This window comes from Littorina saxatilis, linkage group LG16 (assembly GCF_037325665.1).
Source record: "Littorina saxatilis isolate snail1 linkage group LG16, US_GU_Lsax_2.0, whole genome shotgun sequence".
In the NCBI taxonomy this organism is placed as follows: Eukaryota; Metazoa; Mollusca; class Gastropoda; order Littorinimorpha; family Littorinidae; genus Littorina; species Littorina saxatilis.
In genome coordinates, this window is record NC_090260.1 from 17,816,743 (window position 1) to 17,838,403 (window position 21,661).

At 40.0% G+C, this 21,661-nt stretch overlaps 2 protein-coding genes and 1 long non-coding RNA gene across 4 annotated transcripts in view; 2 read left to right on the top strand and 1 right to left on the bottom strand.

Moving 5' to 3' along the window:
* The window catches only part of LOC138950555 (dynactin subunit 6-like), a 37,165-nt gene extending 26,874 nt beyond the window's left edge, over positions 1-10,291 (bottom strand). Inside the window, exons 1-2 of one of the 2 annotated variants that reach the window (XM_070322276.1) lie at positions 9,966-10,291; positions 837-901 (exon numbers count right to left, since the gene is read on the bottom strand). In XM_070322276.1, the coding sequence (XP_070178377.1) occupies positions 837-901; positions 9,966-9,976 (76 nt within the window). In that variant the 5' untranslated portion in view covers positions 9,977-10,291. Of the gene's footprint in view, positions 1-836; positions 902-1,638; positions 1,676-9,965 lie in introns of those variants that run through there. The other variant, XM_070322275.1, reaches the window with a different exon arrangement.
* LOC138950564 (uncharacterized) overlaps positions 1-21,661 on the top strand; it is a 478,836-nt gene that overhangs the window by 376,305 nt on the left and 80,870 nt on the right. The window lies entirely within an intron of this gene.
* Positions 1,841-21,661, top strand: part of LOC138950557 (ornithine decarboxylase antizyme 1-like) — a 24,914-nt gene continuing 5,093 nt past the window's right edge. The window contains 3 exon segments of the mRNA XM_070322278.1: positions 1,841-1,997; positions 20,493-20,547; positions 20,549-20,578. Of these exon segments, the coding sequence (XP_070178379.1) occupies positions 1,900-1,997; positions 20,493-20,547; positions 20,549-20,578 (183 nt within the window). The 5' untranslated portion in view covers positions 1,841-1,899.

A 21,661-nucleotide genomic window follows, 5' to 3' on the forward strand; every position in this document is an offset into this window, starting at 1 on the left:
GTGACTTGGAATAATAGGCCGTGAAAAGTAGGAATTTAGCGCCAAAATGGCTGCGATCTGCTGGCCGGTGTGAATGCGTGATGTATTGTGTAAAAAAAATTCCATCTCACACGGCATAAATAAATCCCTGCGCCTTGAATATGTGCGCGATATAAATTGCATAAAAAATTAAATAAAAATAAAAATAAAAAAAATCCCTGCGCTTAGAACTGTACCCACGGAATACGCGCGATAAAGCCTCATATTGATTGATATTGATTGATTGAACATCCTCTCAAGATTTGTTACTGCCAGCAGCACAACTATTCATTATTACGCTGCAAAAACAGATATCTAATCATAAATAAAGTATGTCAAATGACAGCTTCAGATCAATCGGCGTGACTAATTAGTAATTAGTTGCTCACGTGCATTGATTCAGACAATACACCAGATGGCAAGTTGTAAACAAATGCAGTTGTACGCACTTAAAGCTTATCTCAAACACCCTCTTTTTTCGCAGACTTTTCATATAACCTCTGTAAAAAAAAATGTGTATACATGTATACACATGTACGGATGTACCCCCATTTTAAGACTCCCTCCATTTTAAGACTCCCTCCATTTTAAGACTCCCTCCTTTTAAAGACTCCCTCCTTTTAAAGACTCCCTCCTTTTAAAGACTCCATCCATTTTAAGACTCCCTCCATTTTAAGACTCCCTCCATTTTAAGACTCCCTCCATTTTAAGACTCCCTCCTTTTAAAGACTCCCTCCTTTTAAAGACCTGCCTTTTGCAGATTTGTCAGGCCTTTAAAAGGGTAGTTCCACTGTAATATATCAATAATATCACCCTACCTATAGTGATGTCGCCAATCAGCTCGCACTCATCACAGACAACTGCTCCGGGCGCTATCTTCACACTGGAAAAAAACAACAACAGTGCATATCTTGTTAGACTTCTTCTTCTGTTGTATGCAAAATCTTGTCCATCAATCGTTAACTGTCACGGATTTCATGGGTTAAAAAAATTGAGCTAAAAACACAAGGTTGCGAAAGATACCTCCAACACACACACACACACACACACACCCTCCCCCCCCCCCCCCCAAACTCCTCAACTGTATGGGCATGCCTCTCTCTCTCTCTGTGACAGAGAGGTTCTGGTGATTTCCTTCTGTCTTTTTCTGTTTTAGAACTTTCAGTAGTTCTACTGGATTGACTCAGCCTAGCCTGTCAGCCAGTGTCAAAGTTTAACTATGGACCGGATCGAAGTGAAGTAATTTTAATATCGTAATTCGTATGATGAATTCAGTTTTCAAGAGCGCTTACAACAATAAAATCAAACAAACAATAACACCAAATATTTCCACTTCGATTTCGCATACAGGGTCTGTTCCTTCTCCAAAAGATAATAGTTTTTCTATGACGGCAACTTCTGAAGATAATTTTTGATCGAGACATACATGTACTGTGAGAATCGTCTGCTACACCGTACACGGATGGTACTGACGCAGATTCTGGACATTTATGCGCGAGCTAATGTCCGTAGCATTTCCATGCAATACACAATATAATTACAAAAATAAGACAGCAGCAGTTTTAAGCACTCAAAGTGTGAAACATAGATCCAAATGTGATAAATGCTCTAAGTGCCAACCTCGACTTGTTAGGTGCGGCCATTTTGACTTCTTTCGGTAGTGTATCTCACTTATTCGAGATTTCACTTATTTGATAATTTTTAAATAATAATATCTCAGGATATGTTTGTTGTATTTGTAAAACTAAAAGTGTCTTTACAACAAAATATTTCTTTATTTAAAGTATATTCGCAACATTCTGGGATTCCTGGTCCCATGTGACCATAGAGAAGCAGACGTCATTTGTAGAAATTTCTCCCCCGCCGACTTTCGGCAAGGAGATGCTCAAGGCTTCTGACGCCATCGTTTTGGACGAGAATTTCGGCCCGCAGACGCAAGAGAAAAAAGAAAACATGCCAGCCTTACAAAGAACCAACATGTGAGCACTTTATTTTATGATTAATGCCAGATAAACGAAAGAAAACAAACAGCGCAGTTCGTTCTCTTGGTCAACAACATGGCGGCCACTTGCCTTGTTGTCTAAAAATAGAACAGAGAAGTGACACATGGCAGAATGAATTTTTTTAAAGTAATTGCAGTCGGATTTCCTGCTTATGTGCTGATTTTGGACTCTTTTTGTTTTATTTGTTTATGTGGTTTATGTTTTTACACGAAATTTGCAATTACTTAGACTATACATTTGTTTGTAAACCGGGATCGACTGTTTTGATTCAGTCAACTCAATGGGACTGGGAGCTATGTGAAACTGAAAGTTGAATTCACTTTTATTCAGTGCGAGTTACTTAAACATTATGTAAGGGGGAATGGTGTATGTTATCAGTCAGCCTGTTTTGCGGTAGATTATCTTGAAACCTTACAGCAACTACGTAGACCTGTGAAAGAATACGAATTTACAGTTTACACACCATGTGTCAGGCGCTTAAAGGCACAGTAAGCCTCCCGTAAACCATCACAGATACTGTCAGGCTTTTACACACAATACAAACACCCTTCCATTTGAACGCTCAACAAACGGGAACATCCTAGGTGCCCTCCGTAAAGAGCGAGCAATTTTCAAAGAATTTATTTTTGCATGGTTTATCTTACCCGTGAGCCATCATAAACCCGTGTGATCCAGTTTCCCTTTTTCACAATGTAGTCGTCGGTTAGTAATTTTACTGCGACTAGATGTTAGCTTATCTGCAATAGCACGTTATTATGTATCTGAGTTGTTCTCCCTAGTTGGTGACTGTGAGGTGTGGTATGTGAAAACAGCAATAACTCTGCAGAAGCATATGTTTTGACAAGTTTTAACTATGTGTTGTGTTTGTCGATTGTGAAAGAACCACCATGAGCAACCCACTGCCCCAAATTGGAAAATTATATTAGCAAATTAAAAAATTCTAACGAAAAACCCCTCAAAATGGCGTCCGAAAATGGGAATGGCGACCCCACTCACTTTCCAAGCTTGCTTGTTGAAAATTGAATGGTGCCCGTTGAACGATTATAACATTCAGCCACAGATAATAGCTTCATAGAAAGATTCAAACTCAAATTAAGTGATTTTGCTTTGTGTAATCGATAAACGGCGACCACAAACTTTTGCTAACGTGCGTTGCCCATGGTGTCACAGCCAACCTCTCGAACACGGACGCATTTTGTTTGGTTTAGCAGACGACAAATGTTGTCAGCAGACATGCAAATGAACTTGCCATGCTTTGGATATCAGTATCAATTTGTAAATGGAATGCTCAAGCGTGTAATAAATATCCTGTACGGGTATTTCATTTCAGCGTCACATATGAAACGCAACATGTTAGCAATTTTCAAACGCGATTTACACAAACTTGGACAAAAATCTAGGTCAACATTTTATCAACACCGGAACTGACTCGTGAAGAACACACATTTCTGTGACGTTTTGAGCAAATTCAAATCGAAACTAGTCACGTGAAGAAGAAACAACACGTGGTGTCACAATATTATGGGATGGTTTTTTTACCGGAAACGCACGTGTATAATTTTCAAGGAGGTTCGCGAGGTCCGCGCAACTTTCAAAGTTTGGTCAGTAAATGTACTTTATTTCTACTTTATATTAATACATGTTCCAGTCCCATTGCTCAGCGTTTGTTCGACTTAGTTTCACACATTTGGCATGTAGAATATCTATGAAGATTAAAGAATACATGACATCGAGTCAAAGAGCCTGTGGTGTTACATGAAACGCAATGTCTTCGTACACTGAGAAAAGCGATTAACACACTTCCAATCGAACTCATTGTCACTAAATTAGTAAATATAATAAAGAACTTGCATTCTGAGAATAATTATGTAGCCTGTTGTGAAACTAAATGAAAGAAAGTTAGATTGATGATTAGTTGCTAACGTACCATTAATCTCAGTGTGACGCCAAAACTGTTGTTAATTATCTACAATTAACTGTAGTCAAAACCCAAGCAGCAAAATAATGTTCTACATGCTGTGCTATAGTGCAAGGGTCATTAGCAAACATGCTGTGGTGTTAAGGGAATGCTGGTCCTTGTCTTAACTGTGTCTATGGTATTGTCAGCACCTCTCTTTAACAGCGTTACGGTGTCACAGTAAACGCCTCGCCCCACACCCAAAACCTTAATCGCTTTTTTATTTCCTATATGTCTAATGAACATTGTTTATCAAGGACTTCAACAACAGGTATAGTTTGTTTCAAGAACAAAAGGCATTTTAACCATAATAACAGAAAGGTGTCACAGTGTAACGCTGTCATCGGTGGGCGAGTAGTGCACTTTAATCCCACATTTGTGAAGATCCATGCCAGGTACTGCTATTTTGAAAAGCTTTCCATAATCTGCAACATCGGGGCTCTTGAAAAATAACTAAAAACAGACAACTCCAGACAATTGAACATTGGTTCCACTTTCCTGGTTTTGGTAACCAAGAGGGGAGAACAACTCACCTCTCACTATGCACGAAACAAACGGCTGTGGTTCACAAGAACTCTAGCATTAGCAATGGCTTTTGACTGTTCAGAGGAACTGGCGATGCCTCTTTTCTGGCGGGCTTTTCTTTTTTCAAACTTTCAAAACTTCGAATTGTACTGATCTTGTCTTGATGAAAAAATAATTCTTTTATGATTTAAGAATGTTTATGTAACAAGCAGGCACGGGAATTGTCCGCCGAACGGCTGATTTCCGCTGATTTTTTTTTTCTTCGCCGAAAATGCAAAAGTGTCCGCCGAAAAAATAAAGGGGGGGAGGCACACAAAAAAAGCACCGGTTACTTTGGCCTTTGTGCAAAAGCCCGCGAAAACTTTCCGTACTTTGTTCATGCACTGCTACCGCCCACCTCAGTTATTGAACTTTTATGTTTGAAAGTAAACCAGATTGCACAGATTGTGTTACAAGTTACATTGTCCTGTTTGTCTCCAACAGATCAATTTTTTTTTTACAAATTTAAACCATATAATACATGTATATATTTTTTTCTTCAAAAAAGCAAAAATTGGTAAATTTTTGTTCTAAAAACTCTGATTAGCATTGCCACATCGCCCAGCGTCAACTGAGGACACAGTGAAAAAGCACTTTTTGTTCACTTTGAGTGAAAAATAATTGGCATAATTGATGTTTGTGAGTCACAAATTATGTATCAAATGAAAAAGGAATGAATAAAGAAATGATTCAAAAACAAAGTTTACTGTATGAAATTAATAAAAGATGTGTTTTGGAATATTTTGAGTGGGAAAGTGCGTGTTCGTCTTCACTGCCTCTCGCGGCCATTTTCGCGTCACTCTTAGCAGACGACCAGTTCATTTCAAACTGCTGGGAATACCGTAATTTTCATTGGAGGGCTGTGATATTTTGCAACCAATCAGAGAAAGCTTTACATCTTTCCCATACAGAAAACCGCGACCCACCGGAAGCTACATCTCCGTCAGCATGACGGTGAATATTACTCGTGTGAGTTTCACTAAAATTTGGTCTGAAAACTTCCATCGGCATACACGGTTCAAATGCAGTTTATAAAACATTAACTTCTGTTTCATTTAAGCCAAAAATCAAAAGAATCGAGCGAGAAATGACTTATTCCCAACGATTATGCTGCGCAAAACTGGACCCGAAAAATGCGAAACTCGGCCGATCAAAAGCCTGAAGAGGTTGCGATCTCGGCTCGCTCAAAGCAAAGTGATTTCGAACTAAAATGACCATATCTCGCGAACTACTGCACCGATTTAAATAAAACAAATTGCTATGTGCTCAGAATTTTGATCTCTTTAAAATGGTGTGTTTCTTGTCATTCAACCATCAATTTCAAAATTTCATGTCATTGCCACAGCAATCAGTCTATGTCCTACTAGCTTTGTCCTCAAATGACGCCCAAAATTTCTCAACTAAAATGACCATATCTCGAGAACTACTGCACCGATTTAAATAAAACAAATTGCTATGTGCTCAGAATTTTGATCTCTTTAAAATGGTGTGTTTCTTGTCATTCAACCATTCATTTCAAAATTTCATGTGTCATTGCTACTCTGATTCTAAAAACAGAATTTAATGGCAAACTTGGAGCTCAGATGACACCAGATTGCACCATCTGGGTTCTTTGGAGAACATTTTTTCCGGGGGGGCATGCCCCCGGACCCCCCTAGTAAGGCTAGGCGCTTCGCACCGTCGACTTGACGCTTCGCGTCTTCAGTTATAACTTTTCCGCCTTTTTTACAATTTTCAATTCCCATGCCTGAACAAGCTGTCAATTTATTATTTAGATTTTTGAGTCACTTGAGAAAAAGTGACTATGTAATCGGTCAGTGTTAGTCTGTACGGCCGGCCGTCCGTAGACACCACCTTAACGTTGGACTTTTCTCGGAAACTATCAAAGCGATCGGGCTCATATTTTGTTTAGTCGTGACCTCCAATGACCTCTACACTTTAACGATGGTTTCGTTGACCTTTGACCTTTTTCAAGGTCACAGGTCAGCGTCAAAGGAAAAATTAGACATTTTATATCTTTGACAAAATTCATCGGATGTGATTGAAACTTTGTAGGATTATTCTTTACATCAAAGTATTTACATCTGTAGCCTTTTACGAACGTTATCAGAAAAACAAGGGAGATAACTAGCCTTTTCTGTTCGGCAACACACAACTTAACGTTGGGCTTTTCTCGGAAACTATAAAAGTGACCGGGCTCAAATTGTATGTGAACGTGACTCATTGTGTTGTGAATAGCAATTTCTTCCTGTCCATCTGATGCCTCATATAATATTCAGAACTGCGAAAGTGACTCGATCGAGCGTTTGCTCTTCTTGTAAAAGTTAGGTCTAGCGCCAAAACGCACCATGGTCCGATTGTCTGTGAGCAATCGGCGCAAAATTCTTTCAAAATTGCTCGCTCTTTACGCAGGGCACCTGGGATGTTCCCGTTTGGTGAGCGTTCAAATGGAAGGGTGTTTGTACTGTGTGTAAAAGCCTGACAGTATATCTGTGATGGTTTACGGGAGGCTTACTGTGCCTTTAAAATCGGACTTTCTATCCCCAGGATAGCATCAATACTTTAACGCAATGCATGAGTGAAGACTACAGAAAAGATAACTAACCCGAGCATTCCCCTCGATCTAATTTTGGCATGGGCATTTCCGCATCTCTGCGCATGATAGAATGTCAAGGCCGTTCTAAATTCAGGAATCTGTGTTCGAAAGGTGACCGTCGCTCTGTTCTAAATGACGTCATAAAAAGCGTGACGAAATGTTTCTTCGAACTTGGTTCCGGTCTTGTTCTCATGCCATTGTTTTCTTTGCGTTGTTGTTTTCCTGTGCAAATTCACATTAGGTAAGGCGAAATGCTGCGCAACAAGGACATTTGTTTTAGGGTTCAAGTGAAGTAAGTTGGAGGGAAAGGGAGGGGGTGGGTGGATTGTCATTTCGACTTGAAGTTCAAATTCGTTTTAAACACCGTCAGTGATCACACAAATTTCCGCAGCAAAACCGAAAAACAATTAACAGTTCATATACATCAAACACATCTTTACAGGTTACTCCTGTACCTGAAAATACAGTTTCTTTGCACTTGAAGTGCAACTGCCGCCATGTTGTTTTTCAACTATCCTGGAATAAAAGACCTATCAGCTTCAAAATGAGGGTATAGTTTGACACCGACTTTGGCGCGAGGATGGAGCTATCCTCGACTCCTGAATTGGGATATTTTTACAGTGGGCTGAATTAGCTCGAGGATAGTTTATCCCGGGCTAAAGTCTCTATCCTCGACACATACATGATACATTCCGGCCCTGAACTATCACTAAGACTAACTCGGTAAGACTAGCTTCACTTAAGAGTAAAAATTTAGTACTCAGGGGTGGAACTTTTCCGCGGATATCCGCGGACACAACTTACGAATTTCCGCTGGAGTATCTATTTTTCCGCGTCCCATTTATCACAGTATCTATAACTTGTTGACTGAATGATATGGAGAGAAGTGAAGATGGAACAGAGCACTGGAGGCTTGAGAGTTAAATTGTGCTGACGGTGAAAACTCCTGATAACTAATAGTCATTTTGAGCTTCAATGCATTGGGGCGTCACTTGGATCATACTATTGCCAGTATTGGATTATGGATACATGGTTCATTACCTAAATATGCACCATTACAATGTTACCATTGTTGCGTGAAAGTGTGGGTTTTTTTTTTTTTGGAGGGGGGGGAGGGGTGAAGAGAATGTCTTTTTAAGCTGATCCAAACGGTTAGTCTCATAATGCACCAGATTGCACATATTTTAATGTACCATTTAAAATAAATGGGGGGGAGGGGGGGGGCATTCCCCCGGACCCCCTAGATTAAAGGGATTTCCTCTTTTTTCATCACAAGAGAGTCCCTCCCCTGAGTACTACTAAGTCGCCCTTCACCCTTATCACAATAGTATGGTGTTGAATGTTCTATATCAAAGAAGAAGAAGAAGCAGGAGTCAATTTTAGTTTTTGAGTCACTTGAGAAAAAGTGACTCTATGTAATCGGTCAGTGTTAGTCTGTCCGGCCGGCCGGCCGGCCGTCCGGCCGGCCGTCCGTAGACACCACCTTAACGTTGGACTTTTCTCGGAAACTATCAAAGCGATCGGGCTCATATTTTGTTTAGTCGTGACCTCCAATGACCTCTACACTTTAACGATGGTTTCGTTGACCTTTGACCTTTTTCAAGGTCACAGGTCAGCGTCAAAGGAAAAATTAGACATTTTATATCTTTGACAAAGTTCATCGGATGTGATTGAAACTTTGTAGGATTATTCTTTACATCAAAGTATTTACATCTGTAGCCTTTTATGAACGTTATCAGAAAAACAAGGGAGATAACTAGCCTTTTCTGTTCGGCAACACACAACTTAACGTTGGGCTTTTCTTGGAAACTATAAAAGTGACCGGGCTCAAATTTTATGTGAACGTGACTCCCAGTGACCTCTACACTTTGACGTCTGCTTTGGTGACCTTTGACCTTTTTCAAGGTCACAGGTATGTCTTGAATTCTTCAGGTATGCATTGTGTTGTGAATAGCAATTTCTTCCTGTCCATCTGATGCCTCATATAATATTCAGAACTGCGAAAGTGACTCGATCGAGCGTTTGCTCTTCTTGTTACTTGCAGATTTTAACTGTTTACTGACTAGTACTAGTAGACCAGTAGCACTAGAAGGTGAGACTGGATTCAAAATCCTCCGGATTCACTGATTGAATTATTCAGAAACAGTGATTCAGTTATTCGAATACATTAGTGATAATCATTTAATGATTTATGAAGAAAATAAACTTTTATTTTAAAATTAAGCTATTCTGTATTTTTCTTCTTCACTTCAAGTTCAATGGAAAGCCTCAATTTTTATCCCCCTCAGTCCTTGCAAAAAGTCTTTCAGAGAATCACAGTAACTGGTATAACTCTAAATTAACTGGCAGACTAAATTCACTAATGACTTCCCCTGGTTCAATTACCTTAGTCAGTTAGTGCACCAATGAGCATGAGCTAATGAATTTGTCTTTTCTACAAATCAATATGCACAGTTAAATTGAAATCTTGACTAACTGCATGTGCCTTTCTCAGTTTATGTTTATCCTCCCTGTGACACTGAAATGTCTGAGGTAGAGTTTGCCAAGACAAGGGACAGTGTTTCTGTTATGTTCAGGCAAAATCGCACCCTTTTGATGACAGATATATTGTTCACTGCGAGTTACAACTTACAATACATTAGTCAATACAGTAATACTAAAATTAACAAGTAAGAAATTAGCTTTGACTTTATTGTATCGTAATTTGTAGCTTAACTGTAAATTCTGTGCGCAGAAGAGATCATTGCATGCTTGTATTTTCTTCCAAATTCTCCTCTTCTTTTTCTTCTTCATCCATCTTTCTTTTACACATGCATTGGCAACTCACCTGCTCTTCATGGCGTCATTCTACTGCATTGCTGGCCTGTCTGTGTTTGAGTTGTCTTGTTTACTCCTGCCTGGCAAGACCCAAGCTTTGTACAGTCTCAGCCCGTGTCACCTCACTGACAATCGGCACTCCAGTCCAGTTTACTGAGGGGAAGAAAAGCTGTGCTGTTTTTGTTTTTTTTTGTTTTTTTTCCTTGGTTGATTTTCTCAGCTTTGGCTTTGAGGCAACATCAGTACACATTGGCGTCTCAAGGATGATGATGTTTCTGTGAAACAATGCTTAGACAGATGTGCAGGCCCAGGCTAGAGCACGAGAGTCTTAACAGAGTAAATTAGCTTCTAATGTATGCCTGCAACTGCAAGTGACAGATGGAGAGGAATATATTAGGAGTGATTGAACTGTCATGCAGTTTAGGTATGTGCTTATGCCCCTCCCTGAATCGGGCACAGCTGTGTACACTCAGTGTTGGCTGTAAATTCAACGTGGATTGCTTGAGTTGTGTTTGAATTTTCTTTTTAGGCTGATAGTGATGGTTGAAGTATTGGCTTGAGATGTGTTGGTACATTATGTATTATATTTATGACTACCCAAGAAAGTTTAATGTGGCGTTATAAACCTGGAAATTGTTGAAGTAAAAGGAAACTTTTGAACTTGAAGGAAAGTCAAAATGCTAAGTCGTGGCCTTTTTCTCAGTGCTGTTGTTTCAGAAGATGACTGGAATGTATAGAACTTATTCATTAGAAGCTGCTTTCATAGGTTCTTACAGCCTCATTATTGTAAGCTCTGGCCCTGGGGAAGGTCACCTCAGATAAACAAACCAGCCAGCTATGGCCAAATAGCCGGGTAGACTGGACTGGACAGCCCAAAGTCGGACGAGCTGGACCATGTATGGCGCATAACGGCAGCTTAACATGCAGCTTAACGCATCAACAACGCTCAAATAGGTTCTTACTCATGACTAGACTAGAGTGGTATATGTAGGTAGCTTGATGTGCTGAATATAAAAAGAGACCAGCAAGACCAAGAGAGGAAAAAGATCTATGTAGAGTTGTACTGATAATGATACCATGCACAGTTTTGACATGGCATGAACTTTTGCTCTATGTTCAGCTATTGATGAAGAAAACTGTGATGCTGATAGTGACACCATTGTAGTGGTGTCTTTTTGCTCCATGATCACTCCATCAGACCTGGGAACCCATACGATTTCACCGTATTTTGTACGCATGATTGTCTAGAATACGATCAGTACAGTTAGTGGGGAAAAAATACAAGAAAAATTCCCAGACTACTTTTGTTCACAAGCGCATCCCGAAGCCGATCTGACACATGATTACAGGTTTTGTCAATAAACATTGAAAGAAGCATTTATTTTAAATGTATTGGTAAGCCTAATTAACGATGTGACGGATGCGTGTGAAGCATGTTTGAATCATGTATGTATATATACATGTTCAAATGCTGTGTGGAGTACGCTCATTTTCCTGAAAATACACCAAGTTTGTTTGAGAATACTCAAAATGCAAAACAGGGGTTCCCAGGTCTGCTCCATGTTAACCTGCTAAATAAGGAACGCCTTCTGTTGCCTGTAAGGTCGCAAACTCCCATCAATCTGAATAGGCTTTGTCAATGTCAGAGATAATTAAACTTTAGTCTAATCAATGAGACAGGCACATTGTCGAGAGCTGTAATTACAGTTTTAACTGTGGAGCTTGTTTCTGAGGACCACATTTAGAATGTAGTTACTCGGAAAGGAAGATTATCGTCTCTGTGTTCATAGTTTGGGGATTTAAAAAACAAAGTTTGGTTAGGGTGTCATGACTTATGTGAAAGTACTGTAAAGGGGAGAGGGGGTGAGACTCGGAGAGAGAGAGAATGCATGAATTATATCATGTTGACATGTACAAACAGAAATGGCTGTCTTCTTTATTGATGAGTCACCTCCATGTACGGATGAGCTCTCTTCAACTTCAAGCTTAAATTTATGATTAGATACCTTACTGATAGTGTGTTTACCTGTACGAATTTTGTCAATTGTACAGATAAGCTGGTACAGTTTTCTGTATTTTATCAAGGGTATAAACGTATGTGGGGTATCTTAGTTTGATATGATGGCTTTGCCAGACACTGCGTATAACTATAACTAAATTGTTGTGGTTGTACATCTGTGCCGATCAGATCAATACTGAATTTATTGTGCTATCAGACAACAGCTGTGTTTTTGTCGCTGATATTTCATAAGCTGTCAGGTATTGGGACAGGGCAGGCTCATTATACTGCTTGTCAGTTGCATGCAACATACAGAACTATTTCCTCAAGCAGACATAAGTTGTCTGTTGTAGGTACCTCATTATTTAAAAAAAAAATTGAAGTCAATTTCTAAGCCCCAGCTGAAGAGGTCTTGTTACTTTAAAGTCAAAATCAGGACTACTAGTCAGTATAAGATTTGAACAGTTTAGTGTCCATCTTCATCAGAATCATGTGTGCCGCTCAACAAGAAATGACAACACTTCATTTGGCTAATTACTAGTTTTTGGAAAATCCTGTAAACTTTGAGTTAAACAGTTGTGGTTGTTTTTTTATAAAAAGAATAAAAAAATGTCTGTCTCTTCCCATGATAAACTCATGGTGGCAATAACAACATGAAGTCTCAGGAATACAGCATACTTTTGCAAGGGCTAAACATACTTTAAGCTTGCCCTAAGATTTAATGTATGGTTGCTTTGGTGTTGTTCGCCCCTACATAAGTAAAGAGTGCTTAGATTGTCACTCTTTTCACTTCGGAATTTCTATGATAGTACCAAGAACTAACAGATTCAGTTAGCGTGAGGAGAATGTTGTGCACACAGTATTATATTCAGCATTGAAGTCATATATATACACAAAAATAAGACCTTTTTTCTTAGTTTTACTTTTAGGCTAATGCAGACCTGGGAACCTGTATTTACACCCCCGGTATAGGGGTGTGTATAGGATTCGCTCCATGTGTTTGTTTGTTTGTGTTCGCATATAGATCTCAAGAATGAACGGACCGATCGTCACCAAACTTGGTGAACAGGTTCTATACATTCCTGAGACGGTCCTTACAAAAATTGGGACCAGTCAAACACACGGTTAGGGAGTTATTGGTGGATTAAGATTAGGATTCGCTCCATGTGTTTGTTTGTTTGTGTTCGCATATAGATCTCAAGAATGAACGGACCGATCGTCACCAAACTTGGTGAACAGGTTCTATACATTCCTGAGACGGTCCTTACCAAAATTGGGACCAGTCAAACACACGGTTAGGGAGTTATTGGTGGATTAAGATTCTACAAGGACTTATAGAGGGAGATATTAATGGTCAAAGGGAAATAACCTTCTCAGTTGGTGGCAGTGAGAATGGTTATTTCCCTTTGACCAACGGGGGTGTTTTTCCTACCTCGGAGGAATTTCGCTGTATTTTGTAGGCTTGATTGTCTAAAAACAATATGATCAGTACGTTGGGTGGAAAAAAAATACAATCAACAAAATTCAGAGACTACTTTTCTTCACAAGTGCATCTCGGAGTCGATCCAGTATTTTTGGTTTTTTGAATGCTGTGTGGAGTACACTCATTTTCCTGAAAATACGCCAAGTTTCTTTGAGAATACTCCCCAAGTGCAAAACGGGGGTTTCCAGGTCTGCTGATGGCTTTATGGAGGGGTTGACCCTATTTGTGTTTGCTGCGCATATACACAGACAGGGGTTAGTTTATAAAAGGCTGTGTTTTCCTTTGGGTTCCCAAAGTGTTCACACATCGTTACTTCGATCCAAACCCTTTTTTCACCTAGTTGTGTCAAAGAACGAACTTTTTATGGGGCAGAGACGACGCCGCAAAGACAGGTAGAGTTGGGTTTTCATACATGTATGTGCTGAGACTATGTGTACATTTTCTGTTAACTTGTGTAAGCATACTATTACTAGGACAGTGGAATGCCACTTCTAAGACCCCCCAATTAATTAAAACCTGTCTCTCCTTTTTAAGACCTTGGTTTTTATATTTAGTCAAGTTTTGACTAAATATTTTAACATCGAGGGGGAATCGAAACGAGGGTCGTGGTGTATGTGCGTGTGTGTGTGCGTGTGTGTGTGTGTCTGTGTGTGTGTAGAGCGATTCAGAGTAAATGGAGGTACTGGACCGATCTTGATGAAATTTTTCATGAGAGTTCCTGGATCCCCGCAGTGGGGCACTGCGGTTATGAAATTAAAGGCCCCTCCTGTTTTTGGAACCGCAGGAGCTTTCTAGTTTGCTGTTAGGTAGATTTTTGGTTTGTCTTTCCTGTCATGCTCTCTTTTTCTTCATGAATTCTTTTCTTTTTTCTGCCTTCTTGCTCATTCACCTGTATTTTTTCCAAAAATCTCTTCTCTTGCCGCTTGTCTCGCGATTCATGTATAGTTTAATCTGTTAGTGTTCTGATGTAAGTCCAGCAGTAGATAGGTTAAGCCTATTTTAACATACTGGAAACTGGTAATCTTCCAGTAGGTATTAATTTAGTTTTACTAAAGCCTGCTGGGACACAAGTAATGGGTTAGTGCATTTGTAAACAGGAATCGCTTGACAAGTGGCCCCCTTCATCCCCCCCTTCCTCGTCCTGATATGGCTCTGCGTAGTCGGCTGGACGTTAAGCAACAAATAAACAAACAAACAAAGTTCCTGGATATGATATCCCCAGACGTTTTTTTTAATTTTTTTGATAAATGTCTTTGATGACGTCATATCCGGCTTTTCGTGAAAGTTGAGGCGGCACTGTCACGCCCTCATTTTTCAACCAAATTGGTTGAAATTTTGGTCAAGTACTCTTCGACGAAGCCCGGGGTTCGGTATTGCATTTCAGCTTGGTGGCTTAAAAATTAATTGATGACTTTGGTCATTAAAAATCTGAAAATTGTAAAAAAAAATAAAAATTTATAAAACGATCCAAATTTACGTTTATCTTATTCTCCATCATTTGCTGATTCCAAAAACATATAAATATGTTATATTCGGATTAAAAACAAGCTCTGAAAATTAAATATATAAAAATTATTATCAAATTTTTTTTTTCGAAATCAATTTAAAAACACTTTCATCTTATTCCTTGTCGGTTCCTGATTCCAAAAATATATAGATATGATATGTTTGGATTAAAAACACGCTCAGAAAGTTAAAACGAAGAGAGGTACAGTAAAGCGTGCTATCCTTCTCAGCGCAACGAATACCCCGCTCTTCTTGTCAATTCCACGTGCACTGCCTTTGCCACGGGCGGTGGAGTGACGATGCTACGAGTATACGGTCTTGCTTCGTTGCGTTGCGTTCAGTTTCATTCTGTGAGTTCGACAGCTACTTGACTAAATATTGTATTTTCGCCTTACGCGACTTGTTATATTTAGTCAAGTTTTGACTAAATATTTTAACATCGAGGGGGAATCGAAACGAGGGTCGTGGTGTATGTGTGTCTGTGCGTGTGTGTGTGTGTGTGTGTGTAGAGCGATTCAGACTAAACTACTGGACCGATCTTTATGAAATTTGACATGAGAGTTCCTGGGTATGAAATCCCCGAACATTTTTTTCATTTTTTTGATAAATGTCTTTGATGACGTCATATCCGGCTTTTCGTGAAAGTTGAGGCGGCACTGTCACGCCCTCATTTTTCAACCAAATTGGTTGACATTTTGGTCAAGTAATCTTCGACGAAGCCCGGACTTCGGTATTGCATTTCAGCTTGGTGGCTTAAAAATTAATTAATGACTTTGGTCATTAAAAATCTGAAAATTGTAAAAAAAAATAAAAATGTATAAAACGATCCAAATTTACGTTTATCTTATTCTCCATCATTTGCTGATTCCAAAAACATATAAATATGTTATATTCGGATTAAAAACAAGCTCTGAAAATTAAATATATAAAAATTATTATCAAAATTAAATTGTCGAAATCAATTTAAAAACACTTTCATCTTATTCCTTGTCGGTTCCTGATTCCAAAAACATATAGATATGATATGTTTGGATTAAAAACACGCTCAGAAAGTTAAAACAAAGAGAGGTACAGAAACGCGTGCTATCCTTCTTAGCGCAACTACTACCCCGCTCTTCTTGTCAATTTCACTGCCTTTGCCATGAGCGGTGGACTGACGATGCCACGAGTATACGGTCTTGCTGAAAAATGGCATTGCGTTCAGTTTCATTCTGTGAGTTCGACAGCTACTTGACTAAATATTGTATTTTCGCCTTACGCGACTTGTTGTTTTTTGTTTTTTTTCTGTTCATTGCCCATCTCAGTAAAGGTACCCCCATTTTAAGACCCGATTTTCTTGGATTTTTTTAGGTCTTAAAAGTTTTTTTTCCACTGTAGTTTTAAGAAAAATCGTTTGTAAATACATGTATGAAGAATTCAGGTGTTGGTGGCAATTGGTGTACACTACATTGGGGAATGCACGTTAAAGATCCCACGATTGACAAAAGGGTCTTTCCTGGCAAAATTGTATAGGCGTAGATAAAAATGTCCACCAAAATACCCGTGTGACCTGGAATAATAGGCCGTGAAAGGTGGATGCAGCGCCTAAAGGCAGTAGATCTACTGGCCGATGTGAATGCGTGATATATTGTGTAAAAAATTCCATCTCACACGGCATTAATAGGTAACATGCGCCTTGAGTCGCCTTGTGTGGTGAGATACGTGCGCGATATAAATCCTCGTAAATAAATAAATAACTGCGTGTGTGCCAAGGCGGGGTTTATTTTAAGCTACATTTACTGTCACACTTGTATGAGCTGAGCTAGTGGAATACAGCTCTCTACAAATAAGCGTGGCAGTACAGTTCATTTTTATGAAAGTGCGCCTTTCTTTTTGGCAGCCGGGTAAACTTGGAAAACAACTTTACACGAAGTGCAATGTTACCCTGACCCAGTGGCCACAAATACAATGTACAAAACCACACTTTTTAATTTTAAAGAGGGCATCTTTCTATATATATATTATTGAGTCACTTGAGAAAAAGTGACTCTATGTAATCGGTCAGTGTTAGTCTGTCCGGCTGGCCGGCCGGCCGTCCGTAGACACCACCTTAACGTTGGACTTTTCTCGGAAACTATCAAAGCTATCCGGCTCATATTTTGTTTAGTCGTGACCTCCAATGACCTCTACACTTTAACGATGGTTTCGTTGACCTTTGACCTTTTTCAAGGTCACAGGTCAGCGTCAAAGGAAAAATTAGACATTTTATATCTTTGACAAAGTTCATCGGATGTGATTGAAACTTTGTAGGATTATTCTTTACATCAAAGTATTTACATCTGTAGCCTTTTACGAACGTTATCAGAAAAACAAGGGAGATAACTAGCCTTTTCTGTTCGGCAACACACAGCTTAACGTTGGGCTTTTCTCGGAAACTATAAAAGTGACCGGGCTCAAATTTTATGTGAACGTGACTCCCAGTGACCTCTACACTTTGACGTCTGCTTTGGTGACCTTTGACCTTTTTCAAGGTCACAGGTATGTCTTGAAGGAAAAAAATTGAAATATCATATCTCTGAAACTATTCATCGGATTTGATTCAAACTTTATAGGATTATTCTTTACATCAAATTATTTACATCTGTATTGTGTTGTGAATAGCAATTTCTTCCTGTCCATCTGATGCCTCATATAATATTCAGAACTGCGAAAGTGACTCGATCGAGCGTTTGCTCTTCTTGTTATATATATGACTGGGAAAAAAAGAGCTGTCTTTTAATTAATGTGAAAGTGAAACAAAAACATATCAAGCAGGTGTTATAAGTAGTAGTATAAAATAGATTTTGCTTTGTTTTGCTCGGAGGGTACACAACTTCAAATGTAGATAAATGTGGTACAGTAGTACCTGCGATACCCCCTGCGGGTTAGGGGGAAGAATTTACCCGATGCTCCCCAGCATGTCGTAAGAGGCGACTAACGGATTCTGTTTCTCTTTTTACCCTTGTTAAGTGTTTCTTGTATAGAATATAGTCAATTTTTGTAAAGATTTTAGTCAAGCAGTATGTAAGAAATGCTAAGTCCTTTGTACTGGAAACTTGCATTCTCCCAGTAAGGTAATACATTGTACTACGTTGCAAGCCCCTGGAGCAAATTTTTGATGAGTGCTTTTGTGAACAAGAAACAATTGACAAGTGGCTCTATCCCATCTCCCCCCTTTCCCGGTCGGGATATAACCTTCGTGGTTGAAAACGACGTTAAACACCAAATAAAGAAAGTACCTGTGATGAAAGGACACCCTTGGGACCAACCAAAAGTGTCCCTACATTGCAGGTGGCCTGTCATGACAGGTATACTTTGGTAGAGATAGTAGACAAAGGGACAACAGAAAGCGTCTTGTTAAGGGAGGTGTCCTCATCGGAGGGGCCACACATTTCAGGTACCACTGTATAAGGTTTCTAATTATAGCCTGTGTGTTCCCATTGTGAAGCTTGTGAGTTGTATGACTGCTACACAAACTTCCTGGTGCACAAAGCAGTGTGGCACACTGGCAGCTAGAGTTAAGGGCTGTGTCAGGATGGTCCCTGACCTGACCTGACCTGACCTGACCCAAGTGTATGTCTTGTTGTTGACAAGAAAGAAAACCTATACAGGGCTACCTGGGTTGAAGGAACACCCAGCCCAAAGTGTCCAAAAGGCAGGTGGCTTGCTATGACAGGTAATATCATTTTGTAGAAATACAAAACAATTTAGGGACAACGTAAGGTGTGCTTTCAAGGGAGGTGCTCTCTCATTAGAGGAGCCTCATATTACAAGTGCGGCTGTACAAGTACATGGCATTGGATCTGCATAGCTGATTAGCTCACGTTGCAGCCAATGAGGGGTGAAGTAGTAATGTGCTTGTGCAGTGTGCATAGTATAATGATTGGTTTGGGGTTACTGTAATGCGACTGTGTTGGTTCTTCAGTAGATTTGTTCATGACATCTGACAGTAACAATTGTCTATACGTGCAGTTTTACAGGGATGGGATTTGTTCACGGATCTGCATAAATAAGCCTTCGTGTCCTGTGAATGTGAAACACGAAGAAGTACCTGACTGAAACATCTCGTTTGAAAGGGGGGGGGGGGGGGGGGGGGGCAGTCTGCCAAGCTAACCTTTAATTTTTACCCCTGTCTAGTATGAAGACTTAGTGGCTATGAACTTGTTTCCATAGATACTTAAAGATGTTTGTCTCTATTTTTATCAGTTTAATTCATTTCCTGTGTTTCTGGCTCCATCCCTATCCTTCATAGACCAGGAACAATAAGTACTGCGGATACTAGTTTTAGTTTCACTGCAGTTGTAGTGGAGTTCATGTGCTAGGCAGTGGTTGCATGTGTTTTTTTGTAAAATAAAAATTCACCTCAATAGTTCTTGCCTTCCAGCAACAATAAAATGTCGCATGAAGCGATATAAAAACATTAAAGCCCTGTCCAGACTTGGCCGCCGTTTTACGCTCTATGCGCCGCAGGCCGTTTTGTGCGTCGCGCGGGATTTGCCGAGTGGCCACACATCGACGATTTTTTTCACAACGCGGTATCAGTGAGCGGGTCACCTGACAAGAAGGTTCAGTTGCATTCGACTGCCGCGCCGCGAGCAGCTGACGTCATCGCTCTGGTTTGCTCTGATTGGTCAAATTTCCGTCGTTCTATGTCTGTGTCATAGAAATTAGAACACGCGCTATTCTTCTGCAAATAACGCTTCGCGATCATTGCACGCTGCGGTGCGCCCAACGGCGCCGTTTTGAGCATAAGTCAAATGTGGACAGGGTCGGCCGGGAGTGTCTGGACGGGCCTTTAGTCAAGCTGTCGGCATCAAAGTAACAGATAATAACACACAAAAACTATCATCCCGAGACTATATTAAGATAGTCTCGACTAACCACACCCAAAGATTGAGACGGGTCACGCTCGTCTCCGCGTAGCGTGCGAAAGCAGTCCTTACCTAACTTCATCAAAAGACATTTATCGAAAAACTGAGAGAGAAAAACTCTGGGGATATCATACCCAGGAACTCTCATGTAAAAATTTCACGAAGATCGGTCCAGTAGTTTTCTCTGAATCGCTCTTCACACACAAATGCATCCATACACACACACACACACACACACACACACACACACACACACACACACACACACACACACACACACACACACACACACACACACACACACACACACACACACACACACACACACACACACACACATATACAGTGATACACCACCACCCTCCTCTCGATTCCCTGTCTATGTTAGGTCTTAGTCGCCCTCAACCAGGCTCACAATCACATCAAGTGTACAATTTGGCGGGAGATGTGAACTGACAATCCCGCAAAAAGTTTCGTTAGGCTGGCAACAATAAAGGTATGTGTAGGCATCTGTGAGAGTCGTGGGAAGCTCCTTGCTGTTTATATCGTAATCTGCTACAAAAAGACGAATCTTGGCTTGCCACTCTGTGACTTGGGCACTGCATTCTTTAATATATTTGACCTGGTATTGATATGAGGTGTTGTGTTTTGTGTGTGCAGTATTTCCGGCAGCCGGTACATTATAAGACTGGGTCCCGTGCCTCTGTGGTGCTCCTGATGTTCCCCACGCCGGTCATGAATCCCAGGTACGCTCTTGTTGTGTGTGTCATCATGAATCCCAGGTACTCTTTGTGTGTGTGTGTCTTCATGAATCCCAGGTACACTCTTTGTGTGTGTGTCTTCATGAATCCCATGTACGCTCTTTGTGTGTGTGTGTGTGTGTATCAATGTGCTTCTCAGGTGACAATGGGTCAGCTGGACCTGAATAGACTAATTCCGGAAATAAACAGAAGTCGGAACGGTTGGACCTATACACGTTTTCAATAGATAATGTTCGGAAATAACTCCGTTGGGTTTGCATGGGTTGTGAGAGAGTGATCAGTTCAGTAACCTTGCTTTTTCGGGGACAAAGAGTAACGTCACGTGATATTATAGTCAAGTCATTTCTCACTAGCGAGGGGTATGTTTCGAACATGTGTACGGGAAGCATACATGTGAATTTTTTGTCAGCGGAAAAGCAAGGGTAGTCTCACTCTTTCAGAACCCATACAAACACGACAGTTGTTTCCGAACATTGTCTTGAAAATATTATAGGTCCAACTGTTAAGACTTTGTCTGTTTAGGCCAACAACAAAAAATAGTCTGTTTACGGTAACATAGGCCAAAAGAATAGTCGGTAGGTCAGGATTTTTTTTTTTTCTCCAAAAAAACATTTATATAAGTTATTTTGCCCAAAAAATACCTTCCCCCCCCCCCCCCCCCCCCCAATTTATTTTTATTTTTTTCTTCTCCCAAATGCCAAAAAAAGTCAAGGGTCGCGCGAAAAAATAGGGTCGGTCGGGATACCGTAAACTGACTATTTTTATTTTTTTGGCCTTAGTAGAAAACTTGATGGTCAAAATGAAGAAAGGAGCTGTCGTAAAACAAACTTGTATTCATCTTGACATTCTGAAACTTGCAATTGTAAGGTCTGGAGCTTGAATGAAAGGCATTTAAATTTGTACACACTGAAGCGCATAGAGAATGTATTTCTGCTCAAGTAATTTTCTTCAATAATGACTAGTCTTGTGTGAAGAGAATTAACTGTTCCCTTGTACATGTTCACAATGTATACATTTTCTGCTCAAGTAATTTTCTTCCATGATGCAGTTTTGTGTGACGTGAATTAA